This window comes from Emydura macquarii, unplaced genomic scaffold (assembly GCF_026122565.2).
Source record: "Emydura macquarii macquarii isolate MOO-44397 ecotype Brisbane River unplaced genomic scaffold, CSIRO-AGI_Emac_v2 contig_2897, whole genome shotgun sequence".
Taxonomy (NCBI): domain Eukaryota; kingdom Metazoa; phylum Chordata; order Testudines; family Chelidae; genus Emydura; species Emydura macquarii.
In genome coordinates this window covers 36,694,930-36,721,444 of record NW_027133034.1, presented here as the reverse complement: position 1 = coordinate 36,721,444, position 26,515 = coordinate 36,694,930, and the positions used below count along the sequence as shown (strand labels likewise).

Sequence of the window (26,515 nt, the reverse complement as noted above, 5' to 3'; positions counted from 1 at the left end):
TGGGGCTGTCCATGAATTATGTGACATATTACGGGGTGGGTCCTTAATTTTGTATATTTTTTCAGTGTTAAAAGGAGGGAGGGGGGAAAATCTTGAAAAACCACTACAAATATGTTACATAATTTGCAGACAGCCCCTGTGATACACAGGAGTTGAGACTAGGTGATCTAATGACCCCTTCTGGCCTAAAACTCTATTAATCTATTGTACTTTTAGGACTGTAGCAACTCCCATGGAAGAATCATACCCCCTCCAGAAAGGGAATGGTTAGAAGATTACCTGCATAGTGATGGATCCACTAGCCATCCACCTGGTCTGACAGCAAAAGTGCCCCAATGAGCTCCAAAGAGCTATGTATTCCATTCATCTGCAACCCTCCCTCTTCTTCACCACTCCTTCCTCACTCCCTCACCAGGAATAGAACTGCAGTAGTCTGCCTGCATTTGGGACTCCCACCCTTTGGAGTGGAGCATTTGCCCCTGAGGAAGCCAAATTTTGTTGGCTAATGCATAGCAGTGCTGGAAGCCTATTGTCAAAATTATACATATTGGGCCAGATTCTCTACTTGTGTAAATCAACACATTTCTATTATAATCCATGTAGTTATGCCAATTTACACCATCTGAGAATCTGGCCCATTATATTAGTCACTTGATAAGCAGATACTAGGGATTGCAAAACCCATTTTTTATATGCTCAGAATTGTCCTAAATTTTGCTTTGGACTGACATTTTCCATAGTTGTACTCAACCTAAAGAAATTTGTTTTGGTTTTTTTTTAAACTTAAGGGGAAATCCATTCAGCCATATGAGTAAAGCAAAGCTGAAAAACAATATACTTGTCTTATTGTAAAAAATTACTGGCACACTCCCTTCTTCCCCCCACAAATAACTCGAAAAAGATGAAGTTGCGACTTGGTATGTGAATAGTGCCCACTGAGGTGTACCGCAACAGCCCCACTTGCAATTTAGCTTGTCAATGCAGTTCACACCAAAAGACAAGTATGGGAGCTTAAAGCTTAATGTCCATATGGGACAAGTATGCACTTCAAAAGACAAGTATGGGAGCTTAAAGTCATAACTTTGCTAAACACTAAACCATCACGGTCTTAGTAAAGACACTGGATTTATGGCTGATTACAACAATCTGTAACCCACTAACCACCTTTTTTTGTACTAAGACTTGAGAGGTGTTAACAGGCCACTTCAACTAGAATGGTCACTCGAATGTGTGTTAACTAACTATGCTAGCCAATTTGTTCCACCTTGTATTTAGCTGCGACACTCTCTGTACCTTTCCCTGACCTGAAAAACAACTCTGAGTAGCTCCAAAGCTGGTCTCTTTCACCAACAGAAGTTGGTCCAATAAAAGTTATTACCTCACTCACCTTGTCTCTCTAATACAGTTTTAAGCGATTGAAAAATCATTTGTGAGCATGCTTACTGAGTAACTGCTGAGATTTTTCAGTAGTGCCTAATTAAACACGCCTCGTCCTGTAACCTTTTCCATTATGCACCTTGATGGGTACAGGGGCTGCTACCTTTAGACTGTTGCTGAACGTGGGACAATATGCTTGAATTTTTCTGAACCACTAGGCAAGCAGAATAACTTCAGTAGTTTCACTGTTAGCCTGCTTTTGGGTTCTCCATTGTCTCTCTCTTCCTCCACAGACTCATGGGTTTGCTCTGTGGGATCCCTTAGTGTTCCACAATGGTGTTTGATCACCCCCAGAGTTGCCACTGTAACCCAGTCCCCTGGATGGAATGATGCCTTGAAAACTCTGTGGGCTTTGACGTTACGGAATTTCCACCTAAATCCCATCCTTCCAAAGCTTTATACGTGGGAGAGTACAATTCACCCCCGAGATATTTGTATGTAAATAAGTGTTTTCTTCTTTTCAGTCAGCCCCATCTTCCTTCTCCTGCCTTATCCATGCATTGATAGACTAATCTATTCTGAAAGGCTGCAATAGTCACTTCCCATGGAAATTAGTGTGATGTCACAACAAGAAGATTCTGACACTAGCTTTGGACTGGCCCCTCTGCACAGGAATGAAAAGAACTGCAGAAAACAACACCTGAAAAGGAAACACTGCTGCTTACATTTAATGACCAGAACATGCATGGGGCCTAAATCACTACCAGTAGTATTCTAGAAACTAAGTCCAAGAATCTCATTTATTTTTAAAAAGAGAGAAAGGCAAGTCTCCTAACCTCAGCAAAACTTGCTGATGTTACAGCACCAGGATTGACTTTACTAGCTGCACTTAAACAGTCAATTTTTAATGGAGTTCTGTATGAATAATTGCTGTTAGGTTAAGGTACAGTACAATTATATGATTTCTGCATCATAAGAACTTTCATTTTGCTTATTACTAGAGTTCCCCTCTGGAAATGCTGAGCCTTAATTGGGCACTTTACCTGCAGTGTTGGGAACCACTGAAAAAGGGAAGTGACCCAGTACTGAAAAAATGGAATACAATTATAATCATGAACAGTAATTTAATTTGTCACATTTCTTTGCTCTCCACTGTAAAATAAATTTAATTTAGTATCTCTGTATTAGTCAATGTTCAAACTGGGAATTCCAAAAGCCAAAGTGGGGTGGAGACAAATTTGCATAGTTATGTGACTAATTTACTATTTTTTTAAACAGAAGCATTAATCACCTACTCATAATGATAGGCTCCCACTGAATTTGTACCTTAGTTCCCTTGGCACAAAACTATTTGGGCTGAAATGGACATCAATGAACCCTGGCTCTCTTTCATGACCCACAGTAATTCATCATTTTATGGTGTGCTATATGGAGCATGCTAGAGTACATTGGATCTTGTTATTCAAATCATGTCCTTCTTTCTCTTCACTCCACTTCTTCCCCAAATGGAACATGTCCTTTAATACCTTTTGTCTACTTGGGAGAGAAAGATCAAATACAGGATTTGCATTTTTTTTCCCCCTTGGTATGGTGTAAAAGTCTCCCACTACCAGCAAATGGGCTTCTCTTCAAATAATTCTTTAAAGTTCTATAGGCATTTCTGCATAACAGGGAAAACCCACCTCCAACAACTCAGTTAATTGTTGTGTTTCCAGTCTGTGTTTGCTCTCAGAAAATTATATATTTAAAAATTTCCTGATTTTTAAAAATAGCACAGTTGTCTTTGTACATATGGACATATGTCACAACAATACAAAACAAGCTGACAAATGTTTCCAAAAAGAGAGACACCCCCATAAATGTAAATGTACTCTCCTCACCCCACCAGCAAAAGACTGAACACGAAGGTGGATTTTGCACTTAGTTCTGAAGGTTAAATTCGGCCTACTATTTTTTTCTTGAACGATTCTCTGAATCACAAGGCAATGGAAATCAGAAAAGTCCAGAACCTTATCAGATTATCACAAGCATCATTGTGTGCCACCAATGAAGTTTATAGAATGAGAAACAATTACTAGACACTTCAGGATTTTTTTGAATCCTTGGCTTTATACAATGGTATAAAAGAAACTGTTTCATTGCACTCCCTGTATTTGTAAAACTGAGGTCCTTCAGGATGCAGTAGGAAACTTTGAAGCTATATTCATGTCAATAGTGAAATGCTTAAATATATCATTTGAGGTTTACTTATTCGTATACAAATGTATTTAAATCTTATGAAATTACACTGTCTATTTCTTTCCATAGTCTCTTTTATTGCAAGCTGCACTCTGTCTAGCCCCTCCCTGTCTCACCAGGAAACAGGAACCTCACCTTGGGTAGCTCTTGTCTTCCTCTTTTATAAACAATGAATTAGATGAACAGGTTTCTCAGTCTCCCATTTCCTTATCCTCTTGCTCCAGTAGCATATGAGCTTTTCAGTGATCCAATTTTCTTTTCTATAGTATGCCTTCAGGCACAATCTTCATGTGTATGTATGCAAAAATGCACACACGTATTTTCCATTTATAATTATTATGCAATTGTGTATGCAACCAGGATAACTGCATCCCTACACAACACCCTAAATAACTGGTTATATGCATACACAATCCTGCTAATAATACTATCTAACCCATATAGAGCACTTTTCCTCAGTAGATTTCAAAGAGCTTTACAAAAGAGATTTCATTATCCCCTTTTCATGGATGGGAAAACTAAGGCACAGAGAGGGGAAATGACTTGCCCAAGGCCATCCAGTAGCCCACTGGAAAAGGCAGAAATAGAACCCATGTCCCAGTTCAAAGCTCTAGCCACCAGGACATTAATTATGCAGACAGTTATCTTTACTCAATTATGAAAATCTGACTCTCGCTCTGTTGTGATTGTACCTTTAATGTCCTGTATTAAGCATTCTCTGCATCTGATAGTCAAGTAGTTTTGTTATAATTTAAATAATTTCTCCCTACTGATATGGAGCCCTTAATCCTCATCTTTCTCACATTTTTCAAAAGCCTTCTACTTATTGCTTAGTGGTGGGATTTTAAAAAGGAGCCTAAGGGAGGCAAATGGGCATTGGGTGCCTAACTTTCATAGGGTCTCTTGTAATATAAATAGTTGTGCAGGCTGGGATTTGCATGGCCTTGTATCTTTCACCAGGTTTAATTTCAATTGTATATATATGTTCTCTCTCTGCTGGTCTGACACTTAGAAATCTGTCCTGCACATTATAGAACAGAAATACAACTGAATTAGCCTTCTACATGCCATCAAAATCAACATTTAAAAAGTTATAGGGCCATCTTATAAGCAGGAGCAGCTCTCTCAACTTCCACAGAGTTGTGCCTGCTTACACCAGAAGTAAATTTCACTCACCCTGCCTAGAGTTTTTTCCATTAGTTCTTGGCCTCACAAGCAATTTGCAACAAATAATTCCATAATCTCTAGATTTTAGATGCTTCGTACCTCATATTATTCTTGGCTTGTTTCCCAGAGTAGGGGTCCAGAAAAACTGCTGACCAAGTAAGCTATTCAACAAGCTGTATAAGAAAGCAATACTCCTTTCTCTCTAGACGTATGTTCACCTTCTTGGTTATTATGTAATTGTTCTCTAAATCAATAAGCCCTTTTGATCAAAGTTCTGGCCTTCTTACAAGGTCTCTATTATCAACAATGACATTTCCTATTCTATTTTATCTAAATGTTCTGGAGGTCTATGACAATATCCAAGACTCCTCAAACTAGCTTTATTGTCATCTTTTATTTAAACTCTCTCATTCTCATCCACCAAAATATCTCTTCAGACTTTTCTAGAAGTGATATTGATGCTCCTCTTGTTTTACTCTGTCTAGTCTTTAGGAAAATAGTTTATTCAAGCATTTAAGATTTACTTGTTTTCCTTACTCAACTTTTATTACATTATTAATATTACATTGCATAGTATTTAGTGCCCTTAAAAGTTCTAGTTCAACAACCTTATTACAAGTACTCTTAGCATTTAAATAATAGAATCCTCTTATAAGACCAGCTGCTGCGGCCTACAGAGAGGTTGTGACAGTGCTCTAAGGCAGTGAAGCCAGCATGGATATTCTGCACGGGGGAGTGCACCAACTGGGAAGAGGTTGTGCAGGTAGATTCTGCTTCCATGGCATGTTGTGGAGCAGTGTCTAGTGTGGCTCTCGCCAAGCCGCTATGCAGATCCATTGGCCAATCCTCTCATGGTGAAAGAGGCTCTCGGGGTGGTAGATGCGACTCCCCATGAACATCTTAACAAAATGCCTAACTTGTATTAAATAATAGATGAGAGAGAGAGAGAGAAACTACAGTTTAAAATGCATTAGAAGTACAGTTGGTTAAATATTATTCAGTCATTCCATTGTCATTGTCAAATAATTTGCCCATTCTGAGTCAGCAGAGAGATTTTGGTGGATGCAGTTGAGCGAGTTAAACTAGATGGTGACAAACTGCTTATAAACTAGTATACTTCTGTTAGTAACAGCACTAAAATCACTCTTCTTTACCATCTGCCTCTAAACTAGGTACAGCAGAGTCACAAGCTGGAAAACATCAGTTGCAGCAATGTATCAACTCTGTTCCCAAGCATCTGTTTCTAGTACAAACACAGTAGCCCTGGATTCCAAATTAGCCCATGTGCATACATTTTAGAACTCATTTAACTCTTTATTTGTTGGATTATCTCATTGTACAAAACATGGAGGACCCAGTTTCCAATGAATTAATGGGAGCTCTGCAGTTTACAAGAGATGTTCAGCATATCAACCCTATAATTAACAGTTGCAAATTAAGGGCCAGATCATGCTAAATGCTGACTGCCTTCAACTCCCATTGACTTCAGTTATTGCAGAAAGCAATTATTTCACTAGGCAACCAGCACTGGAAGCAGAGTTGGTATTGGGATTATTGTATCTATGTCTGTCTAACCCAGCCTATCCTGCCGTCAGTCAGGATGCTATCAGGGGATTGGGGGCAATTGAATGGAGGCATCTTGATGCTAGCAATTGTCTTCAAGTGCGAAAATAACATGGCTATTTATCCTACTACTGATACTCTTCATGTTTTCCAGATAACCTCTTTTTTTATTCTAGGTGTGATGCGAGCATTGCAAAACTATCTGGAGATATAAATATTATCAGGCATGAGATCCAGAAGCTAGAGAAAGAGATTGGTGGTATCCGCTCTACCTCAGAAAGTTATGCTAATAATTTAGAGATGAAGGTGAGCAGATCAACACATAATGAAAAAGAAGATCTTTTGCCTGTATGATATGCATATAAACGATCTCTTTCTCTCTTCTCAACTGCTGACCAGCGTTAATGGAGGATGCGATACTGACATTGGTTTATTTTTTTGTTTAAAAAAGCTCTTTTCCATTCCAACGACATTATAGAATAGCATTGATGGGAGTGTACACACTCAAAATAATAATGCAAACTAGACAATGCAATCCTGGGATGTGGGGATCCTGAAATGCTAAAAAATCCCATTACAATTTGCTAATAATGTGTCATTACACAAACCTACGGTCCTCGAGCCCCTTCTTGTTTTAAAATAAGTCTTGAAATTCCAGATCCAAAGACTTCAAAGTTGGAAAATACCACAGGAAAAACAAGGTTACTTACCAGTAACTGTTGTTCTTCAAGATGTGTTGCTCATATCCATTCCAATGTAGGTGTGTGCGTGCCCCATGCACAGATTGCCGGAACTTTTTTCCCTCAGCAAGCCCCATAGTGTTGGCTCAGGTGCCCCCTGGAGTGCCGCACTCATGCTGCAGTATATAGGGCGCTTCCGACCCCGCAGGCCCTCAGTCCCTTCTTTCTGCCGACTCTGACAGTGGGGACGGAGGGTGGATGTGGAATGGATATGAGCAACACATCTCAAAGAACAACAGTTACTGGTAAGTAACCTTGTTTTCTCTCTCCGAGTGATTGCTCATATCCATTCCAATATAGGTGATTAAATAGCCATATTTTGGAGGTGGGTAGGAGTCAACGGTGAGCTGCTCTCATGAGCACTGCCCTGCAGAAGCCCGTGTCCTCTCTCGCCTGCTGCACTATGGCGTAGTGGGACGTGAAGGTGTGGTCCGATGACCAGGTTGCTGCTCTGCAGATGTCCTGCAGGGGCACTCACTCCAGGAGGGCCGCGGATGAGGCCTGGGCCCTGGTTGAGTGCGCTGTCACAGTTCCTGGAAGCGGCACCTTCGTCCGCTCATAGCAGGCACTAATGCAGGCGGTGATCCAGGTGGAGATGCACTGGGTGGAGATGGGTGAGCCTTTCATCCGGTCCGCCACTGCCACGAACAGCTGCATTGATTTCTGGAACGGCCTGGTCCACTCGATGTAGAAGGCCAAGGCTCGTCTGACATCAAGCGAATGCCATCTCCGCTCCTCATCTGACCTGTGTGGTTTAGGAAAAAACACGGGGAGGAAGATATCCTGGTTATAGTGAAACTGAGACACCACCTTAGGCAGGAACACTGGGTGGGGTCTCAGTCGGACCTTATCCTTATAGAAGACCATGTAGAGGGGCTCTGAGGTCAATGCTCTTATCTTGGAGACCCTCCTAGCTGATGTAATGGCCACCAGGAAGGCTACCCTCCAGGAGAGGACGAGCAGCGGGCATGTAGCCATAGACTCGAAGGGGGGTCCTGTCAACATGGCAAGGACCAGGTTCAAATCCCAGGGAGGCACCGGGTCACGAACCTGTGGATACAGCCTCTCCACCCCTTTGAGGAACCTAACTGACATGGGGTGGGAGAACAGGGATCGCCCTTCCATTGGCTGGTAGAAGGCCGAAATAGCCGCCAGGTGCACTTCAGGGAAGCCAGTGCTAGACCCTGGCACTTCAGATGGAGCAGGTACTCCAAAATCACCTGTATGGGCAAACAGCTCCGTGGGATACCCCGGGACTCCGCCCAACAGGTAAAACGCTTCCACTTGGCCTGGTACACCACCTGAGTGGAAGGTTTTCTGCTGCCCAGCAGAACCTGCTGGACCTGTATGGAGCAGGCTCTCTCTCCCTCCGTCAACCAGAGAGTCTCCATGCCGTCAGGTGGAGGGAGTCCAGGGCCGGGTGCAGCAGGCAATCCTGGTCCTGGGAGAGCAGGTCGTAGCGCCTCGGGAACGGGATCGGCATGTCGATGGACAGGTCGCGCAGCATGTTGTACCAATGCTGCCTCAGCCAAGCTGGCGCAATCAGTATGATGTCCGCTCTGTCACTCTTGATCTTCAAGAGGACCTTGGGTAGGAGCGGGATGGGGGGGAAACACGTACGTGAAGGTCCCCGTCCAATCTAGCAGGAACACGTTGGAGAGGGAGCCCAGCTCGTGACCTCGGAGCGAGCAGAACCTCAGGCACTTCCTGTTTCAGGACGATGCGAACAGGTCCAGTTGGGGAACCCCCCACTTTCGGAAAATTGAAGTCACCATCTCTGGGTGCAGTAACCAGTCATGGCGGGGTAAGAACGACCTGCTGAGGCGGTCTGCCTCGTTGTTCCTGACCCCCGGGAGGTGAGAGGCAGAAATGTGGAAGTCGTGCCTCAAAGCAAAGTCCCAAAGTCAAGTAGCCTCCCGGCAAAGAGCGGAGGAGCATACCCCACCCCCCGCCTGTTCACATAGAACATGGCCGCTGTGTTGTCCATGAGGACCTGAACCATCCTGCCCCTCAGAAACCTGAGGAAGACCTTGCAGGCCAAACGGACTGCTCTGAGCTCCCTGACATTGATATGGAGAGCCCTTTTGTCTGGTGACCAGAGCCCCTGGGTGCTCAGGTCTTTGCTGATGTGGGCCCCCCATCCCACGTCTGAGGCGTCTGTTATCAGAGTCACGGAAGGAGCCAGGTCCCTGAAGGGGACACCCCTCAGGACCTCCCCCGGGTTCCGCCACCAATCCAGGGAGAACAGTACCTGGGTCAGAACCGTGACCACCCTGTTTAGCGAATGTCTGGCTGGTATATATACCGAGGCCAACCACCCTTGGAGAGGCCTGAGCTTGAGGTGAGCCAGCCTCATCACATACGTACATGCCGCCATATGTCCCAACAGCTGGAGGCAGTGCCTGGCTGTCGTCGTGGGGGACCTGTGCAGATCAGTGATTATGGCGGCCATGGTCTTGAACTGAGGCCGTGGGAGGAAGGCTCTGGCGGGGTGGCATCCAGGGTGGCCCCCTATAAACTCTATGCACTGCACCAGGGTGAGTGTGGACTTCTGCTCATTGATGAGCAGCCCCAGTCTGGTGCATGTGGCACAGGTGAGAGTCAGGCTGTTCCTCACGTCGGCCCTGGACCTGCCCCGGATCAGCCAATCGTCCAGGTATGGAAATATCTGGACCCCTCTGTGGCGCAGGTAGGCCGCTACTACCGCCATGCGTTTCGTGAAGACCCTCGGGCGGATGAGAGGCCAAAGGGCAGGGCTGCAAATTGGTAGTGGCAGCCAGCTACCACAAACCTGAGGAACCTTCTGTGACCAGGGAGGATAGTAATATGGAAATATGCATCCTTGAGGTCGAGGGCAGCATACCAGTCCCCTGGATCTAGAGTAGGAATGATGGAGACTAGGGAAACCATGTGAAACCTGGTGCATTTGATGAACTTGTTCAGATGGTGGAGGTTTAATATTGGCCTCAAGTCCCCTTTGGCCTTGGGGATTAGGAAGTATCGTGAATAAAAATTCCTTCCCCATTCCTGTGGAGAAACCTCTTCTACCGCTCCGAGCAAGAGGAGGGAATTGACCTCCTGCATGAGAAGTTGCTCGTGGGAGGGGTACCTGAAGAGGGACTGGGTAGGGGGAGAGTCTGGGGGGAAGGCCATAAGCTGAAGGGCATAGCGGTCCGTGGTGATGGTTTCCCATTCTGAGTAGTATGGCCGGAGCCTGTGGGCAAAGGGCCAGGAGAGATCCAGGGGTAAAGGAGGAGTGCCACCCTCATGCACACCGTCAAAACCTTTTATTGTTGTTATTACCCTTGCTTGGGCCTTGTTGTGGCCCTGTCGAGGACCCTGGGCAGTCATGGCGGTTGGGGGCCCTGTATCGGTCCCGACCCCTCCTGAGCTGGGCGGGTCTGGGGGGCAGCCTGAGTGGAGGCTGAGGCTGCCTCTGGGCCTGAGGCCGAGACTGGCACCTCAAGGCCTGCGGGGTGTAGAGCCCGAGGGACCTTACGGTGGCTCGCAAGTCCTTCAGGGCATGAAGCTTCTCATCTGTCCTCTCCGAGAAGAGGCCAGTGCCATCAAATGGGAGGTCCTGTATAGCTTGTTGGACCTCTTGGGACAAGCCTGAAGCTTGGAGCCAGGAGCAGCGGCGCATGACGATGGCCGAAGCCATCGCCCTGCTGGCAGTATCCACCGCATCACTGGCAGATTGCAAGGCCGCATTTGCTACCACCACGCCTTCCTGGGACACAGTGTCGAAGTCCATGGCCTGGTCTGGGGGCAACACCGACTGGAACCTCTGCAGCGAGGACCACAAATTTAGATTGTATCTCCCAAGGAGCGCTTGATGATTAGTGACCCTCAGCTGCAGGGCCGCAGTAGAATACATTTTGCGGACGAACAAGTCTAGCTTTTTGCTCTCCTTGTCCTTGGGGGTGTTGCCCTGGCCTCCCTGGCGGTCCCACTGATTAGCGGCATCCACCACGAGTGTTCCTGGGGCAGGGTGGGTGTAAAGAAAATCAAACCCCTCCTTGGGAACATAATATTTACGTTCGGCGCTCTTGGAGGTGGGGGCCACCGAGGACGGGGTTTGCCAGAGGGCCTTGGCTATTCTCATCACCCTCTCGTGAACGGGCAGGACGACTCGTGAGGGTCCTGCCGACCCGGATACCCCAAAGAGGGGGTCCTCCTCCTCAGACATCTCTAAGTTCGAGGTTCAAATTTCCTGCCACCCTCATCAGCAGGTCTTGGTGGGCCCGGAAATCAAAGAGGGGGGCCTTGCGGTCCTGGGCAGTCGCTTCATCTGGGGACAAGGACGACGACTGTGGAAGGGGCCCTGTGGAGTGGCCTTCTTCAGGGTCTGACCCCCTCATCCGAGGGGTGGCCCTGTTTCGGGTGGCTCGGTGGTGGGGGCGCTGGCTGGGCCACTGAGGAGTGGATGGAGGTGGTCCCTTGGCCCATCTGGGCACCCCACGGCCCCCACTATGGCCACTGCCAGGGGCCTTGGGGCCACGCCGGTGCCGGTATCTGTGCCTGCTGTGCTGCGCCAGGTTGGCGTGTCTGGGACCCAGAGTCACTGGACCGCCATTTACGGCTCCGGGCTGGTGAACGGCCCCGAGACAACGAAGACAACGAACGACGGTGCTGACATCTCCGGTACCGTCGGGGGGATGAGCTGCTGGAGGAGCTGGATGATGATCTTCTCCTGCACCTCAACCTCTTACGGCGATGCTTCCCACCTCGGGACTGGGAGCGGTGTCGCCTATGTCTCCGTGGTGTTGACTCAGAGCGCGATCGACACCTCGGTGACGAGGCAATCAATGCCGGAGCCGCCAGTGCCGAGGCAATTGGTGCTGGAGCTGCCGGTGCCAAGGCAGGCAGTGCTGGAGCCGAAACGGTCAGTACCGAAGCAGTCGGTGCTGAAGCACTTGATGCACTGGTGGGCACCATGACCCACGTCGGGGATCGCGATCGGTGCCACCTATGATGCGGAGCCCCGTGCACCGGGGATCACTCTGGGCTGCGCGAGGCTCTGTACCGAGGAAACGGAGCTGGAGCTACGACCCCTGCGCGAGGCGGAACTGGAACGGTGTCGCCTCGCACGTTTGCCTCTTGACTGCCCTCGGTGCCGCGGTGTCGAGGAGCTCGACGACTCAGAGTCGGAGCTAGGAGTGGAGCCCATGCTCTCGACCCTCCTCGACCGTCTGGGGGGAGACCTCGACTCCTGTCTCTTCCACCCACCGGGGCAACCCAGCACGGGTTTACCCCGAGACGCCAGTCCCAGAACCCTTGGCTGAGGGGGGGATGGAGGTGTGGGCAGGCCCATGAGGGCGCATGCTGCCGTGAAAGCCTCCGGCGTCGACGGCCCTTGCAGGGGCGTTCCCCCACCCCCAGGAGTTGGGGGAGGTTCCCTGCGAGGAGATGCCGGTGCCGGAGTAACCTCCATGGCACGTGGCTGGGGCATCTCCTGTGTCGCTCCCTGCTGTACCGATCACAGGGAGGAGTCCATGTGCGTGGCCTCGGGCCGCTTCTTTTTCTTCGGCACCAGAGGCTTAGGTGCTGGTGCCAGCAGAGCGCTCTGCACCAAGGAGACGCTCGGTGCCGCCGGTGATCGCGATGGCTTGGAGTCTGGGAGGAGCGCGGACTCCATCAGGATAGCCGTTAGCCGGGCGTCCCACTCTTTTTGGGGCCGCGGCTTGAAGGCCTTGCAGATCTTACACTTCTCCCGTCTATGCTGCTCTCCGAGGCATCGGAGGCAGTGATCGTGAGGGTCACTCACTGAAAAAACTTTTGCACACACGGTGCAGACTTTAAAGCCGGTGGAGCCAGGAATGGCTCAACTGTAGCCCCTAAGGGCTGCTGTCTAATTACTTAACTTCTTTACTATCACTAATCTATCAACCATCAACTGTACAAAGAAACGCACTAGAATGCTAAGGGAGGCTACTTGCGATATGCAAGAGGCAGACGTTCCAGCAACCGTCACAGGTGGAAAGAAGGAACTGAGGGCCCGCAGGGTCGGCAGCGCCCTATGTACCGCGACATGAGCGCGGCACTCCAGGGGGCGCCTGAGCCAACCCTACGGAGCTTACTAAGGGGAAAAAAGTTCCGGGAATCTGTGGACGGGGCGCATGCACACCTATATTGGAATGGATCTGAGCAATCACTCGAAGAGAGAACCAGGATTTTATTCTTTAGTTTCAGCTTCAGAAAATATCTGGAACAGATCTAGTTGCTTAAGTGCATCACTAATTATCCATGTGAATTTGGGAACCATTCCAAAGTGCTCTTCAACTTGACATTTTTAGGATTAAATTTTCACTTTTCTCAGTCAATTTTTCTGCTGAAGTATTTTTTCTGCAGTGTATATATGTACATAGCATAGACGTACTTATATTTTCACAGCCAACAGGAAAAATTGTGTTGTCTAGTATTCCTACCACTCAGCCTCTCCTGTAAGAATCTAGCACCCTCAACTCCCTCTGCCTTCAATACAAATTCAGGCTGCTCAACATCTTGTGGGATTGGGCACATAAATGGTATCTTTACACAGGAGTAATTTAGCTCTTACCATGTAATAACTGCTGCCCCTCCTTCCACCCCAGTGAGTACCCACCATATTCATTAGAGGTTGCTATTCAGATTAAAATTCCTACACATTAGTTTTAAACTTCCTTATTTAAAATAGTCACTTCATTGCATTCTGAGTATATGTGCTTCTGTATAAGACAAGTTTCCAGTCATTTCATATAGTTCAAACGTCAGCTCCATCTGCTCCAAGGCAGAATTATTCATGGCAGAGTTTAGATGAAAATATTTTACCTGGGAACTGTATTATAAGGCACTGTTTGGACATCTGTCTCTTTCAATACATGTAAATACATTCTGCCTCCCTACTAAATGGAAAGCAGACCAGGTGTGTGCTGAAATCACAAGGAGTATACAAATGTATGTAAAAACCAAGTCAGCTACTTCACATGGAGATGTTAAGCTGAAAATGGAACAACTGTCTCCACTGAAGAGAAAACATTTCTTCTCACAGAATGACTCTAAACAGAGTGCAGAAGAACAGAGTTTGAATGCAAGTTAATTCATTGATCAGAAAACAATGTAGTCACTGTAGGCCTAATTCGCCCCATCTTTTCTCACTTTAAGTAGTTCCATGGATTTCAATGAGACTACTCCTATGGATTAAGGTACTAACAGTAAGTAATGGTGGCAGCATTGGGCCCCCTATATCTTGGGATTACATTAGTGTATTTGTTTTATAGTGATTTCAAATTGCCTACGGGATTATAATTTCCTAATAGATGACATATGGCTCATGCTTAAGGTCTTACATGGACTTCAAAAAAGCCTTAACATTAGGGCCTGATGAAGTTCACCTGCCAAGTAAAGTGTACTGAATGTAACCAAACTCTTGTGACTTCAAATTTTCTCAGATTTGGTATCTGCAAATGTAGGTAGACTGCATCCTGAGGTCTCTCATAACACCGCCATTTAGAACTAAGTATTTGGAATGTTACAAAGAATGCAACAAGTGAATCATCCTGGGTTGTAAATAGAGTTGAGAGCCATGATAGGTAGCCTTCTATAAGAATTTTACCTTATAAAGGGCTCAGTCCGCATTGACATCAATGGGAGTTAAATGATGATCAGCATCTTGCAGAATTGGGTCCAAAGAGAACAGAGTCTAGAGCCGGAAATTTGACTGCAAGCCTTCAGTATTCAATTAAATTAATTCTGGGAAAAGCACTTTCAAGTGCACACCTACCTTAAATTCAGGCTAGTTTCCCAGCTCCTCTAGCAATAATGTGTAGTTAATGTAAGTGCTGATAATTTGGCTTATGAAAATGTTCCCTGTTGAATTCTCATCAGGTAATGCGGCTATTAGACAAGATAGAGACTTCCAACTCTGAGCAAAGCTCACATTTAAAGACAGTCCAGGGGGATCAACACCATGAACTGCAACTTCTGGATTTCAAGTAGGTGATGGAAAGTTTTTAATTATATTAATGCACTCTGAATGCTTTAGTCTAATGATGGAGTTGGCATGAAACAGAAAATCAAGCCCATTAATTTATATACATTCAAAAATGCTGAGGGAAGACATACACAATGCAGTTATAATTAAAAAATATAGAATGGAAGAATATTGTTTTCAAAACTAAGCCTTAAAATGAAGAGACATTAAATGCCACCCCAGAAGAAATAAGTACAAAAGCCAGTGAAGCTTACCATACTTAAAAGAAAGGCACTGGATACATTTGTTCAATTTACCATAACATTTAGGGCTGACTTGCAGCACTGGGGCAAAAGGGGAATCAAAGTACCCCTCATGCCCCTACACTGGCTACCCACGTCATGGGAAGCAGCATGGGAAGGAAGGCAGGCTCCAAAGAGCTGCTGCTTCATCCACTTCTGCAGGTGGGCAGGAAGGGTGAGGAATAAGTGAAACTTTAGGTCAGACAGGCAATGTAGCTATCCCAGGGCACCAGGAAATATATGCTGCATTGGATATAGACTTGGGGTGAAATCACGGCTCCACTGAAGTCAATGGTAAAACAGCCACTGATTTCAAAAGGGCCAAGATTTCATCCCTGATGCAGTTTCCTCCCTTCTCAGGCAGCAATGAGACTAGGAAGGAGACAGACTCTGAGGGGGAAGGATCAGGGCTCTGAGGTGGCACTGAGCATTCTCTCTCTCAGGTGTTTGGCTGCTCATACGCATAGGGTCTAACTGATTGCCATGTGTGGGGTCAGCAAGGAATTTTCCTCTTGGTCAGGTTAGCAATTACCTTGGGGATTTTTTGCCTCTCTCTAAAGCATGTGGGTGTGGGTCACTTACCAGGATTATCTGGGTATCTATTTCTCATTTAATCATTGAGAGGGTCCTCAAGCATGGTGCGCCTCAGTCCTTCCTGTTCTCTGCCTGTGGCACATCATAGTCTAGTCTCCTGTGTGGCTCATTTACTTTGGTCTCATTTCCATTATTGGGTTTAGTGTGGGATGCTGGATGGTTCTGGTGGCCTGTGATATACAGGAGGTCAGACTAGATGATGTCGTGGTGATCCATTCTGGTTTTAAACAATGACTCTAAAGAATACAACCAAGAAGAAGAGAGTGAGAAGAACAGGAAGACTCCAGGAAATAAGGAAAATGGAATGCTGAGATTCATGGATTCCAAGGCCAGAAGTGAATATTGTGATGATTTAGTCTGACTTCCTGTATAACACAGGCCATAGAACTTCCCCCAAAATAATTCCTTTTGAACTAGAGCGTGTCTTTTAAAAAACATTCAGGCTTTTTGATTTAAAAATTGCCCGTGATGGAGAATCTACTGCAATCCTAAGTAAGGTGTTCTAATAGTTAATTATCTTCACTATTAAAAATGTATGCCTTGTCCAGTCTGAATTTGCCTAACTTCATCTTCCAGTCATTGATCTTGTTATATCTTTGTCCATTATCAAATATTGTTCCCCATATAGGTATTTACAGACTGTGATCAAGTCATCTCTTACTTAACATTCTTTTTGTTAAGAACATAAGAACAGCCATACTGGGTCAGACCAATGGTCCTTCTAGCCCAGTATCCTTTCTTCCAAACAGTGGCCAATGCCAGGTGCTTCAGAGGGAATGAACAGAACAGGTAATCATCAAGTGATCCATCCCCTGTTACCCATTCCCAGCTTCTGGCAAACAGAGGCTAAGGACTCTTCAGAGCATGGTTTTGCATCCTTGCCCATTCTGGCTAATAGCCATTGATGGACCTATCCCCCATTAATTTACCTAGTTCTTTTTTGAACTCTCTTATAATCTTGGCTTTCACAACATCCTCCAGCAAGGATTTCCATAGGTTGACTGTGTATTGTGTGAAGAAATACTTCCTTTTAATTACTTTCCTATTAATTTCATTTGATGACCCCTAGTTCTTGTGTTATGAGATTAAGTACATAAAGACTTCCTTATTTATTTTCTCCACACCAGTCATGATTGTATAGACTTCTATCATATATCTCCTTTGTCATCTCATTTCCAAGCTGACAAGTCCCAGTTTTATTAACCTTTCCTCATATGGAAGCTGTTCTATACCCCTAATCATTTTTGTTGCCCTTTTCTGTACTTTTTCCAATTCCAATATATCTTTTTTGAGATGGGGTGACCAGATCTGCATGCAGTATTCAAGATACAGATTTACAGAGAGGCAATATGATATTTTCTATCTTATTATCTATCCCTTTCCTAATGATTCCCAACATTCTGTTCATTTTTTTGACTGCTGCTGCACAATGAGTGGATGTTTTCAGAGAACTATCCACAATGACTCCAAGATCTCTTTCTTGAGTGGTAACAGCTAATTTAGACGACATCATTTTATCTGTATATTTGGGATTATGTTTTCCAATGTGCACTATCTTGAATAGTTTTGTATCATCTGCAAATGTTAAACTAAATAAATTGAGCTCCTTGAGCTACAAGGTTTATTTTCTAATCCTTTATAATCATTCTTGTGGCTCTTCTCTGAACCCTTTCCAATTTATCAACAAACTTCTTGAATTATGGACACCAGAAGCAATCACACCAGTGCCAAATGCAGAGGTAAAACAACCTCTTTACTCCTATGTGAGGTTCTCCTGTTCATGCACACAAGGATTGCATTAGCCTTCCATGGGCACAGCATCACACTAGGAATTCATGTTCAGTTGGTTATCCACATGATCCCCAGCTGGCAGCGCCCCCTCAAGGGGAGAGGGGGCTTAGCTGAAAAAGTTTGAAAACCTCTGGATGAAGGGAAAAAGTGCTTGTGTGAGCACCCTTGTTAAAAGACTTGTGGTATGATTATGTTTTTCTTGATAAATGGGGTACTTCTTTTTTCCACAGAGAGTGAGTCCATTGATTGCCCTGATGCTAGAAAAATCCATATTGATTACAAAAGACAAATACAAAGTTGCTCAAATTTTGTCTTGAACTTTCAGAAGAATCTCTTGCAATTGCTTATTGTTTGTATAACAATAATGAAAAAATGGACCCAATGCATTATTTCTATACAGCTCTTGATAACGTGTGAGCTACAGGCAAGAACAGCAGTGAAATTCCATGGATAGCAACTCATTTATTATTGCTCAGTTCTTGTTTCCAGAATTTCAATTACTGGTAATTACCATTATCTGTACCATAGGACTAATAACACTGTCGCTCTAGCACTGTTTAAAAAAAAGAGTGGCTCTTTTCCTTTCATCCAAGCCCTAATTTTTTTCAGGATGATATTTGTACTTTTAGAACTACAAGTAAATGTGCCTTCCAGGAATGCTTAGTTATATAAGCTCCTGCTCTGTACCCAGAGTTTTATATTTTGACTGAGGCACAAAGAAGCCCAAATGCTTGCCCCAAGGTAATACATTTACTCAGTAAAATCGCTCAAATTAGAATTCCAGGAATCAATGTTTACAACTATGTCAGAAATTAGCATAGAAAATAATAGGGTTTTTTTAAAACACTCTTTAAGGTCATGTCACCACCAAAAGCTTGGAAATGTAAATTTATAAAAAAAACTTGGTCCTAAATTCATTTCACTGGCATGGCTCACATTGTAAATTATATCACATGTTGCAGCATTAAAAAAAAACAAAGTCTAAGGCACACAACCCCCTCTAACTAGACAGTTCTCAGCTCTGATTTCTAAGTAATGCTTGTTAGCCTCTCTTTCACCCCTGAGCCTGCTCTCTACTCCCAGGATCCTATATTTTCATCATTCTGCATGTAAGACCCCTTTCTATGCATGTACAACCTCTCTATTATGTCTGCTTTCTGGACTTTATCCTCTGTCAGCTTTTGGGGGACTTCCAGACTCCCATCTGCTCCTAAAACAAACTGGTCTCCTTGTACTCTCATAAGCTCCTATTCTGTCTTTCCATGTTTCCATTTCCAGCTCAGTCCTGACTTTGCTGCTTTTCCTGGTGCCAACAATATAGGGTATACTCAGCCTGATAATACAGTGACCCCATCCTGTTGGATCCCTGGTACTACCAGAAATGGAAAGGAACCAACTCGTTTCAAGAGTAAATTTGATTGGAATCGGGAAATAAACTATTACACATATTCACTCCTCACATCCTCTCTCCCAGATGACAACATGCATCAGAACTAAGTCAGCCTGGCTTGTATAAAATACAAGCTTGGGGTTAGTAAAATAACTGAGTTTAAGTGTTGGGAAAACACTGTGGAGATCTGGAGTCATTTTAATAATTTACTCAAGTGACTAAAGCTTTCACACAACATTGACTAAAGCAGTTTTTTTACTAAAAGATTAATCCTTCTTAATAATAGGATGAATAGTCTTCTAAATGACCTCCGGGATCAAATTCAGGACCAACGGAAGTGGACAGAAGCCCAGCTGAGGCGATCTGAACAAGAACAAGCCTACCATACAAATCAATTTATTAATGCAATGAAGGAGAGACTGGTAAAATGTTTTATAATCCCTGACTGATAAAATCGGTGTAGATTTATAGACCTCCCAAGACTGATTACAAGAGAAACCGCAAAGATTTTTGATTCTGTAAAAATTTCCAGAGATGCAAAGTCAAAAAAATCCAAAACCAACACCACCAAATTCTTAAGCTCCAAAAACATAACTCTGCCAGTAAAATGAGTGAACAATGGAAATGGACTGGTAATGCAATATCAAATCTTTTATCTTGATGATGTCAATTCAAATCCAGCTCACGACAGTGCTGACCAAAATTTACCATCTGAAGGCTGTTTAGTGGTCCATGTGTTTGATGGTCTAAGTCTATTTTCCATTGGACAGTTGTACATATCACAAAAATCACCACCACATTTGGCACCCTCGGTCAGTCTCATCATAGGAACCAAGGACCAAATGGGCAAGGGCATTCTACACAAGTGGTACCTGACAGCCAGGCTGAGACACATAGAGAAGTCTGGAGAAGCTCATGCTGTTCTTGCCCATGCTGAACCTGTGCTGTGAATAAAGAGAGCGCTCCAGTTGTCTCACACTTGCTCCTAAAACGAGCACTATATTCAGATGAAGCATTTAAAAAAATTAACACATAAGTAAAAGGTGGGCTACACCCAACAAATTCTTCCTTAACATTCCTTCTTCCCCATCATCTGAGAAATAGCTGAAGAACATTAGTGTTTAAAGCTAAAAATGTTTAGATAAAACAAAAAATTCTTCCACCTGAAGTCTGGCAAAATATTTTTCCTGAAATCACCCTTTCAGCATAGCCCCAGGAAGGCAAGAGGGGAGGGGGAAGAAATAGAGTAAATAAAACTGAAGAATGTGGGGAGGATGGAAGGAGTGAGAGGCTGAAAGGGAGGGAAAGGAGTGCAGACTGAGGAGACAATGAAAGCTGAGAAGATCAGAGAAGGCTGCAGGAGTGATAGTAGAGTCCTGCTAATGCAGTACCCAACAAATCAATTTTTCATTTTGTGTAATGTTTGGGGTTGATATGTGCAAAATAACTGCCAAGATATACAACAGACGATGTCCTTCTATGAACTGGAATATTCACCTAAGAACGAATGCAGTACATTTTATAGTAGCTATTCCTTTAACTCTGGGTACTGTGTCCCCAGAATGGACTAAGTCATAATTCACCCAACTATATCAGAACTTGCCTCTCAATGGTAAACTGCCCACCATTCAAAGTACCAAAATTCACTTCCTAAAATTACACATTTTCACTTTTAGCTTAGGCACCCAAGGTGTAGAGCCGCTTCAATTATGTAAGGCATTGAAGCATACTTCAGTACTAGTGCTTAGCTTCAGGAAATCCCAGTTCTCGGGGCCAGGAAATGAAGGTTTATTTTGTTAAACTGCTGAATCAAATCTTCTAGCATAACATCCGTCCAGCTGCATTAAGGATTCTTTCTTTGCATCCCAAGGATAGTCCTGGAGAGAACGCAGTGTATTTAGCACACTTCTTCCCTTGGTTCTTGCAAAGACATGTTTCAAAGATACCTAATGCACCTTTATAATGTCTATGTGATTTATATGATATGCAAAATTTGTCTATATAGAATTTCATAAAGATGTTTCAGTTCAGAACCTCACAATTTACCAAATGTTAGATTGTATAGGAATAATTGGGATTTGATACTTGAGTAAAACATTTTAATTAGTTCTTTTAAAATTTGGAAAGCTTTTTGGCCCTTTGATAAATACACTACATCCTGCTTCAGAGTTCAACATCAAATACATCATTATGGTTGCCATCAACAGCATCTATGATCTTGCGTGTGTCAAAGGACATAATACTGAATTCCAAACAAAACTCATATGAAAATTTCCTTGAATTTGAATCGTGAACAAAATTCAGTCTATCCAGTCATTTACTGTACTGACTAAATCAAATTTATTTAAACCGATGATACAGTGCAATAGAGAAGATACTAAAAACATTTCCAGCTTTCTAAAAACACTACATCATCAGACCTATAATACTAGCATTTTCATGGATGTTTTGCAGACAAGACACTTATGCGCAGTGCTATTTTCTCCTAGAGAGAGTCTGTATGAAAGTTGTGCCAAACCATATGTAGTTAAAATTTTGAATAGAAGAAATAGGGCAGAGCATATCCCCCTCACACACTTACTTTGGAGCCACCAAACTGTCCACTGGCTATTATTGCTGCTTGGTGAAAACACAGATGGAAATGCAGTTGTCTGGATGGGATTTAGAGGAATCTTCAAAGCAGATGCCACAGCAGTGTGTGTGAGGGGGGGAAGGAGGTGTTTAACGCTACTCACTAGGGTTCAGATCATATCCTTGTAGGGGGTACTTGCACCAATCAGGATCAGGCCGGAACTGCTTAGCCAACCATTACATCCTGTTGTCCAGACTCAGCACAGTTTAAAACAGAGAGAGGCTACAATTGCTTATTCTTCACTCATGTGACATACAGTAGCTCTGTGAACTTGAACACCAATTAGTCTGGAAGTTTACCTGCTATAGGATGGAGCTGTTTAATAGAGTGCAGAACAGCAGTAAATTATTCTGGGAGCTGACTCACTTCATCAGCCACTTGTACATAATTTCAATGTTTGTACATGCAAATAGTTTGTTTAAAGCAATACACTAAAGTCTAGTTAGGTTTCAACAACACTGCTATGTTTGTAAACATTTAGAGGCAAATCCTGACACTTCTTCTGCAGCTCTGCATGGTCCCGGGGCTGCAGAAACACACCATTTGTCTGTGTAAGACCCGGGGGTGCTGACCATAGTGTGACACAGAGCTCTGATCCACGAGGGCTCCCTGTACTGCCATGTGCAAGGCGAGGTGGAGGTGAGCAGCCATATGCAACCTCCCCTCATGTCCCACAGGGGCATGCCTTTGGAGGCTATTGCAGCCATTAGGCTCATAGGTGGGAAAGGATTTCTCTCCACCTCCGAATTGCACATCTCCTTAAGCTCCAGCCTGGCTACTCAGGCTGGACACTGGGCTCTGAGTTTGCTCCTTATTCTTTAACAGTTTGGGTGAGGAAGCTTCATGTGAGATAAGCATATTAAAGGAAAACGTGCACTGGAGTGTGAATTAGTTTTCAATAATTTATTCCAAGGTGAAGCATGGACTAAAGCTGTTTTTAAAAAAAAATGCCCTGCACCAGCATCCACTCCACCCTGTCTCACTCCTGAATCCTGGGGGGAGGGTGTGGGGGTGTGTGTGGAGGACATTCTGCAAGGGTATAAGGCTCCAGCAGCATTTATTTAGTTAATAATATTGTCTACATGGATTTCAAAGGTAAAGAAAACTGGCTTAACTCATGCTTGCCAGCCAAGAGGCAACTTTCTGGTTAGCAATATAATCCACTAAGGCCCTGTCTACACTGACGGTGGCGTGAAGGGTCTGTGTAGCTACACACAGCAGAGTAAGGCTCTGACAGTGGGGAAAGGCTTCAGCAGCTCTCTAAGGTGGGCAAAGGCTCCAGCAGTGGGATGGCAGTGGGACACTGCACTGCTAAAAACAGCAAGTGTAGACATAGAAGGCCCTGCTTGGGGGTGTAGACAGCTATGTAGGGTATATACCTTAAGGTTCTACCGTGTCTTTACTCACCTAAGCAATGGCTCGTTGTCTACACAGCTACTTATAAATGTGCTAGGTAAGCATGCATGGTATGTACTCTGTACACTGTCATAAGTGTAGATCTAGCCTTATTTTATTTTGGTATTTATGTGATGTGCTCATGACATCTATTTAAAAGGAAGCAGCAGAGAAGAAACTGGAAGAAAACGTGCAGCTCTCGCTAAAGCTAGAGAGCACCAATAAACCCCAGCGATATGAAATGGCGCTAAGTCAGGTGAAAAATGTTGAAAATAAACTGCATGCAAGAATTACTAGATTTGAAAGACAGATCTGGAATGAGCTGGAGGAAATCCAGAATGAATATCGATCAGGTGAGAAGGGTTTGTTTATTACATTTGTACATTTGAAAGTGCTTCCTAGTCAAATGGGTACAATACAAAAATATGCCCTTCTTCCTCAGTCCCATGTAATTGCCTTTTCTCCAATAGTTTTTCCTCACTGCCTGTCACTGCAAACAGCTATTACAATAGCCCCCCATAATCCAGTACTTCAGTTTCCTTTTCCCATTGTATCACTGTCCTTCAGTAGCTTACATCCTGAGACCTGAACCTGTTTTCCAAACTCAGCATTAGTGACTGCATCCACTGGCGAGAATGCTTTCTTCCATCATCCGCTAAACAGGAGGCTGCAGCCTTTCCATTTTCACAAGAACCTTGCTACAGAGATCTTTGCTTGATGATGTATGTAGCTGTGTATGTTTTCATCTAAAGCAGAATATGCCACCCCTCAGCTCCTAGCTACATCAGTCTCTGGAAGAAATATGCGTCTGGATGGTTGACAGCTAGCTCAGGTTTAACCTGAGTAAGAGGGAGGTGATGCTGGTTAGTAAGAGGGAGCATTTAAATGACTTACGTGATGGCTCTTTTTCTCAAGGACAGTCATCTACAGATTGGCAGGGAGGCTCATGGGTTGGGATCATAATCAACTCTGGGCTCAGCCTGGATATTCAGCGTTCACCAATGGCTAGAAAAACATTTCCCCCCACCTCTCTCGGGCACAAAAACACTTCCCTGTTCTTCAGAAGTGAAGATTTGGCCACAGGGATCCCACACCTGTTTTACTCAGAAACAGCTCTACATCAGTGCTCTTTATTTATGGCTGACAGTGGAAGCAACACAGACATTTCAGCTGGTCCAAAACCACAGTGACGCCTCTCCCAAACAGAACAGGTGTGCCACACACTACCCTGCCTCTCCAATCAGTTTCAGATTCAAGGTTCTGCTTCTCATCATCAAAGCTATCCATGGCCCAGGGCCCAGCTATTTAAAAGACCACCTTGTCCTTCCCTCCGTCTCAGCACCATCCCTGGAATAATGCACTTGGCAGATAAAATTCAGCTGTAAGAAGCCTGGAAAAAGTTCACTAGAGCTGGAGTGAAGGCATTCCCGGTGATGGGCATCCAGCTGTGGAACTCTCTGCTTCAGAAGACTAGGATCAACTCGTGTCTTTCTGACTTTTCTGCTAATACAATAAAGGCAATGACATTGTCTCAAGTGTTTTTGTTCCCCATCGCCTCATCATCTCCCTCAAAGGAAAAGACAACTAAAACTCCACAAAGGGTGCAGCAGAGAACATGGTCCTTGAAAGACCATTCTGAAGTTTAAACTTGCTACAATGAGTGGCACAATACAAAGCTATACAGAGATAATTAGATTAAACAGACAGACATATATACCGGTTCACTGTTCAATGAATGCTAGTGACATCCACCAGTGCACTTGCAGACCAAATTCTAACCGAGTCCTGTTCTACAAAGACCTTCACAGATTTGGACTTGGCTCTCTCAAAGACCATCTTAGCATCCACAACCTAGCAAGACAGGACCTAGCAGAACAATGCAGAAGAAAATTCCTGAATTTTAAAAAACGCAGGTGCTGGAGGAAGAGCATTCTCAGCAGCAAGTCCTTGGTTACTGAACTTCTTGTTGGAGATCATTAGGTTAAGCCCAAATCCAACCATGTTCACATCATAATGCAAAATGCACCTTTTCTGTAAACACTTCCTCAGTAACTGTTTCTTTCCCAACTGTCTGGTGGGGATGACAAGAAATAAGAAAAGCAAGGAGAAAAGAGTATGGAGAAAAGTGAGAAGGAAGAGCATTATCTTGGTAATTTTTATGCTGTCTCAATAGCTGCTGTTAGTGCTTATGCACTGCTGTGACAGGCATCTTAGAAAAACCTGAAATCTGTTTCAATTTTTTTATAACTTTAAATATGAGTTGCTGCAATGAGTTGCTTGAATAAAATCTGAGGGTTGCACTGATCAAATGAACTCCATATTAAACAGCAATTTCAAAAGCAAAAAAAAAAAAGTGACCGTCTGTCATGTTACCCTGTAGACACTTTATTTTTAAGAGGAAGATTAGCTGGAAACTGTGGTTAAGATGTTAGTTTATTAGCAAGAAAATCAAACATCTGTTCAGACAAATTGGGCAAACATTAGAAAAGATTAATTTACAATTTGAGATGTCCTGTCATTTGCAAACATGGATGGATAAGTCTGCTAGTTGTGACCCAAGGATTTGTAAATGTGAATAGAGAATTTCATGGGTCCAAAAGTAATAATTATAGTCCTATAAATCAGTTTCTGGATAAAAAATGTATTATTTATGCTTTTAACAGGGAAGCTGCATGGCTGGAGAAAGGTAACTTCACTAACAAACAGGACTTCTTTTTTGTTAAGTTTCGGGACACCATATTGAATTCAATTTTCACAGATAATGAATGTGATGCAAAATCCATTGCTCAGTATACAGGAAGACATGATTCCAATACCAAGGAGTTTATCATCATGTAAACTGCTAAAACATTACCATGACATGCAATAAAATAATTAGATTGTTAGAATGTCCGTAATGGTTAAATTGTAGCTGATTACCGCAGGGTTGCATAAAAGCCTTTGACTGACCATAATTTAACTAAATATACCTGTTTTTACACCAGGATTTCAGTCCATTCAAGAAGCTCTCAACTCACTTCAACAAATACAGACGACAAAACTGAAACTAGAGAAAAAGAAATTCCAGAAAGACATTAAAAAGATACGATGCAAGATAACTGAACTCCAGGAAGACTAAAGCTTTTTCAGCATTTGCAGTTGTTTTCTCAACCTAACATGACTGTTGGCTTAAAGACTGAAACAAAGAAAACTTCTGTTTTAGAAAATCTAGCTTTTCTTTTTCCATGTCTCCGTAGGATGTTATTGCTATGCTTAAATCATATTTTATAATAGAATCTTCATAATCTATTGCAACACTAAAGAAAATCAGTCTTGGTGATTTTATCTTGTTTTAATATGTTGAAGATAGGTGGGTGTGGTGAGAAAATAAAGTTG

General features: G+C 43.9%; 1 protein-coding gene across 1 annotated transcript in view; it reads left to right on the top strand.

Annotated features, from left to right (window-relative positions):
• FAM81B (family with sequence similarity 81 member B) overlaps positions 1–26,515 on the top strand; it is a 64,941-nt gene extending 38,426 nt beyond the window's left edge. Inside the window, exons 5-9 of the mRNA XM_067568972.1 lie at positions 6,522–6,651; positions 14,952–15,058; positions 19,400–19,535; positions 23,301–23,493; positions 26,125–26,515. Of these exons, the coding sequence (XP_067425073.1) occupies positions 6,522–6,651; positions 14,952–15,058; positions 19,400–19,535; positions 23,301–23,493; positions 26,125–26,258 (700 nt within the window). The 3' untranslated portion in view covers positions 26,259–26,515. The remainder of the gene's footprint in view (positions 1–6,521; positions 6,652–14,951; positions 15,059–19,399; positions 19,536–23,300; positions 23,494–26,124) is intronic.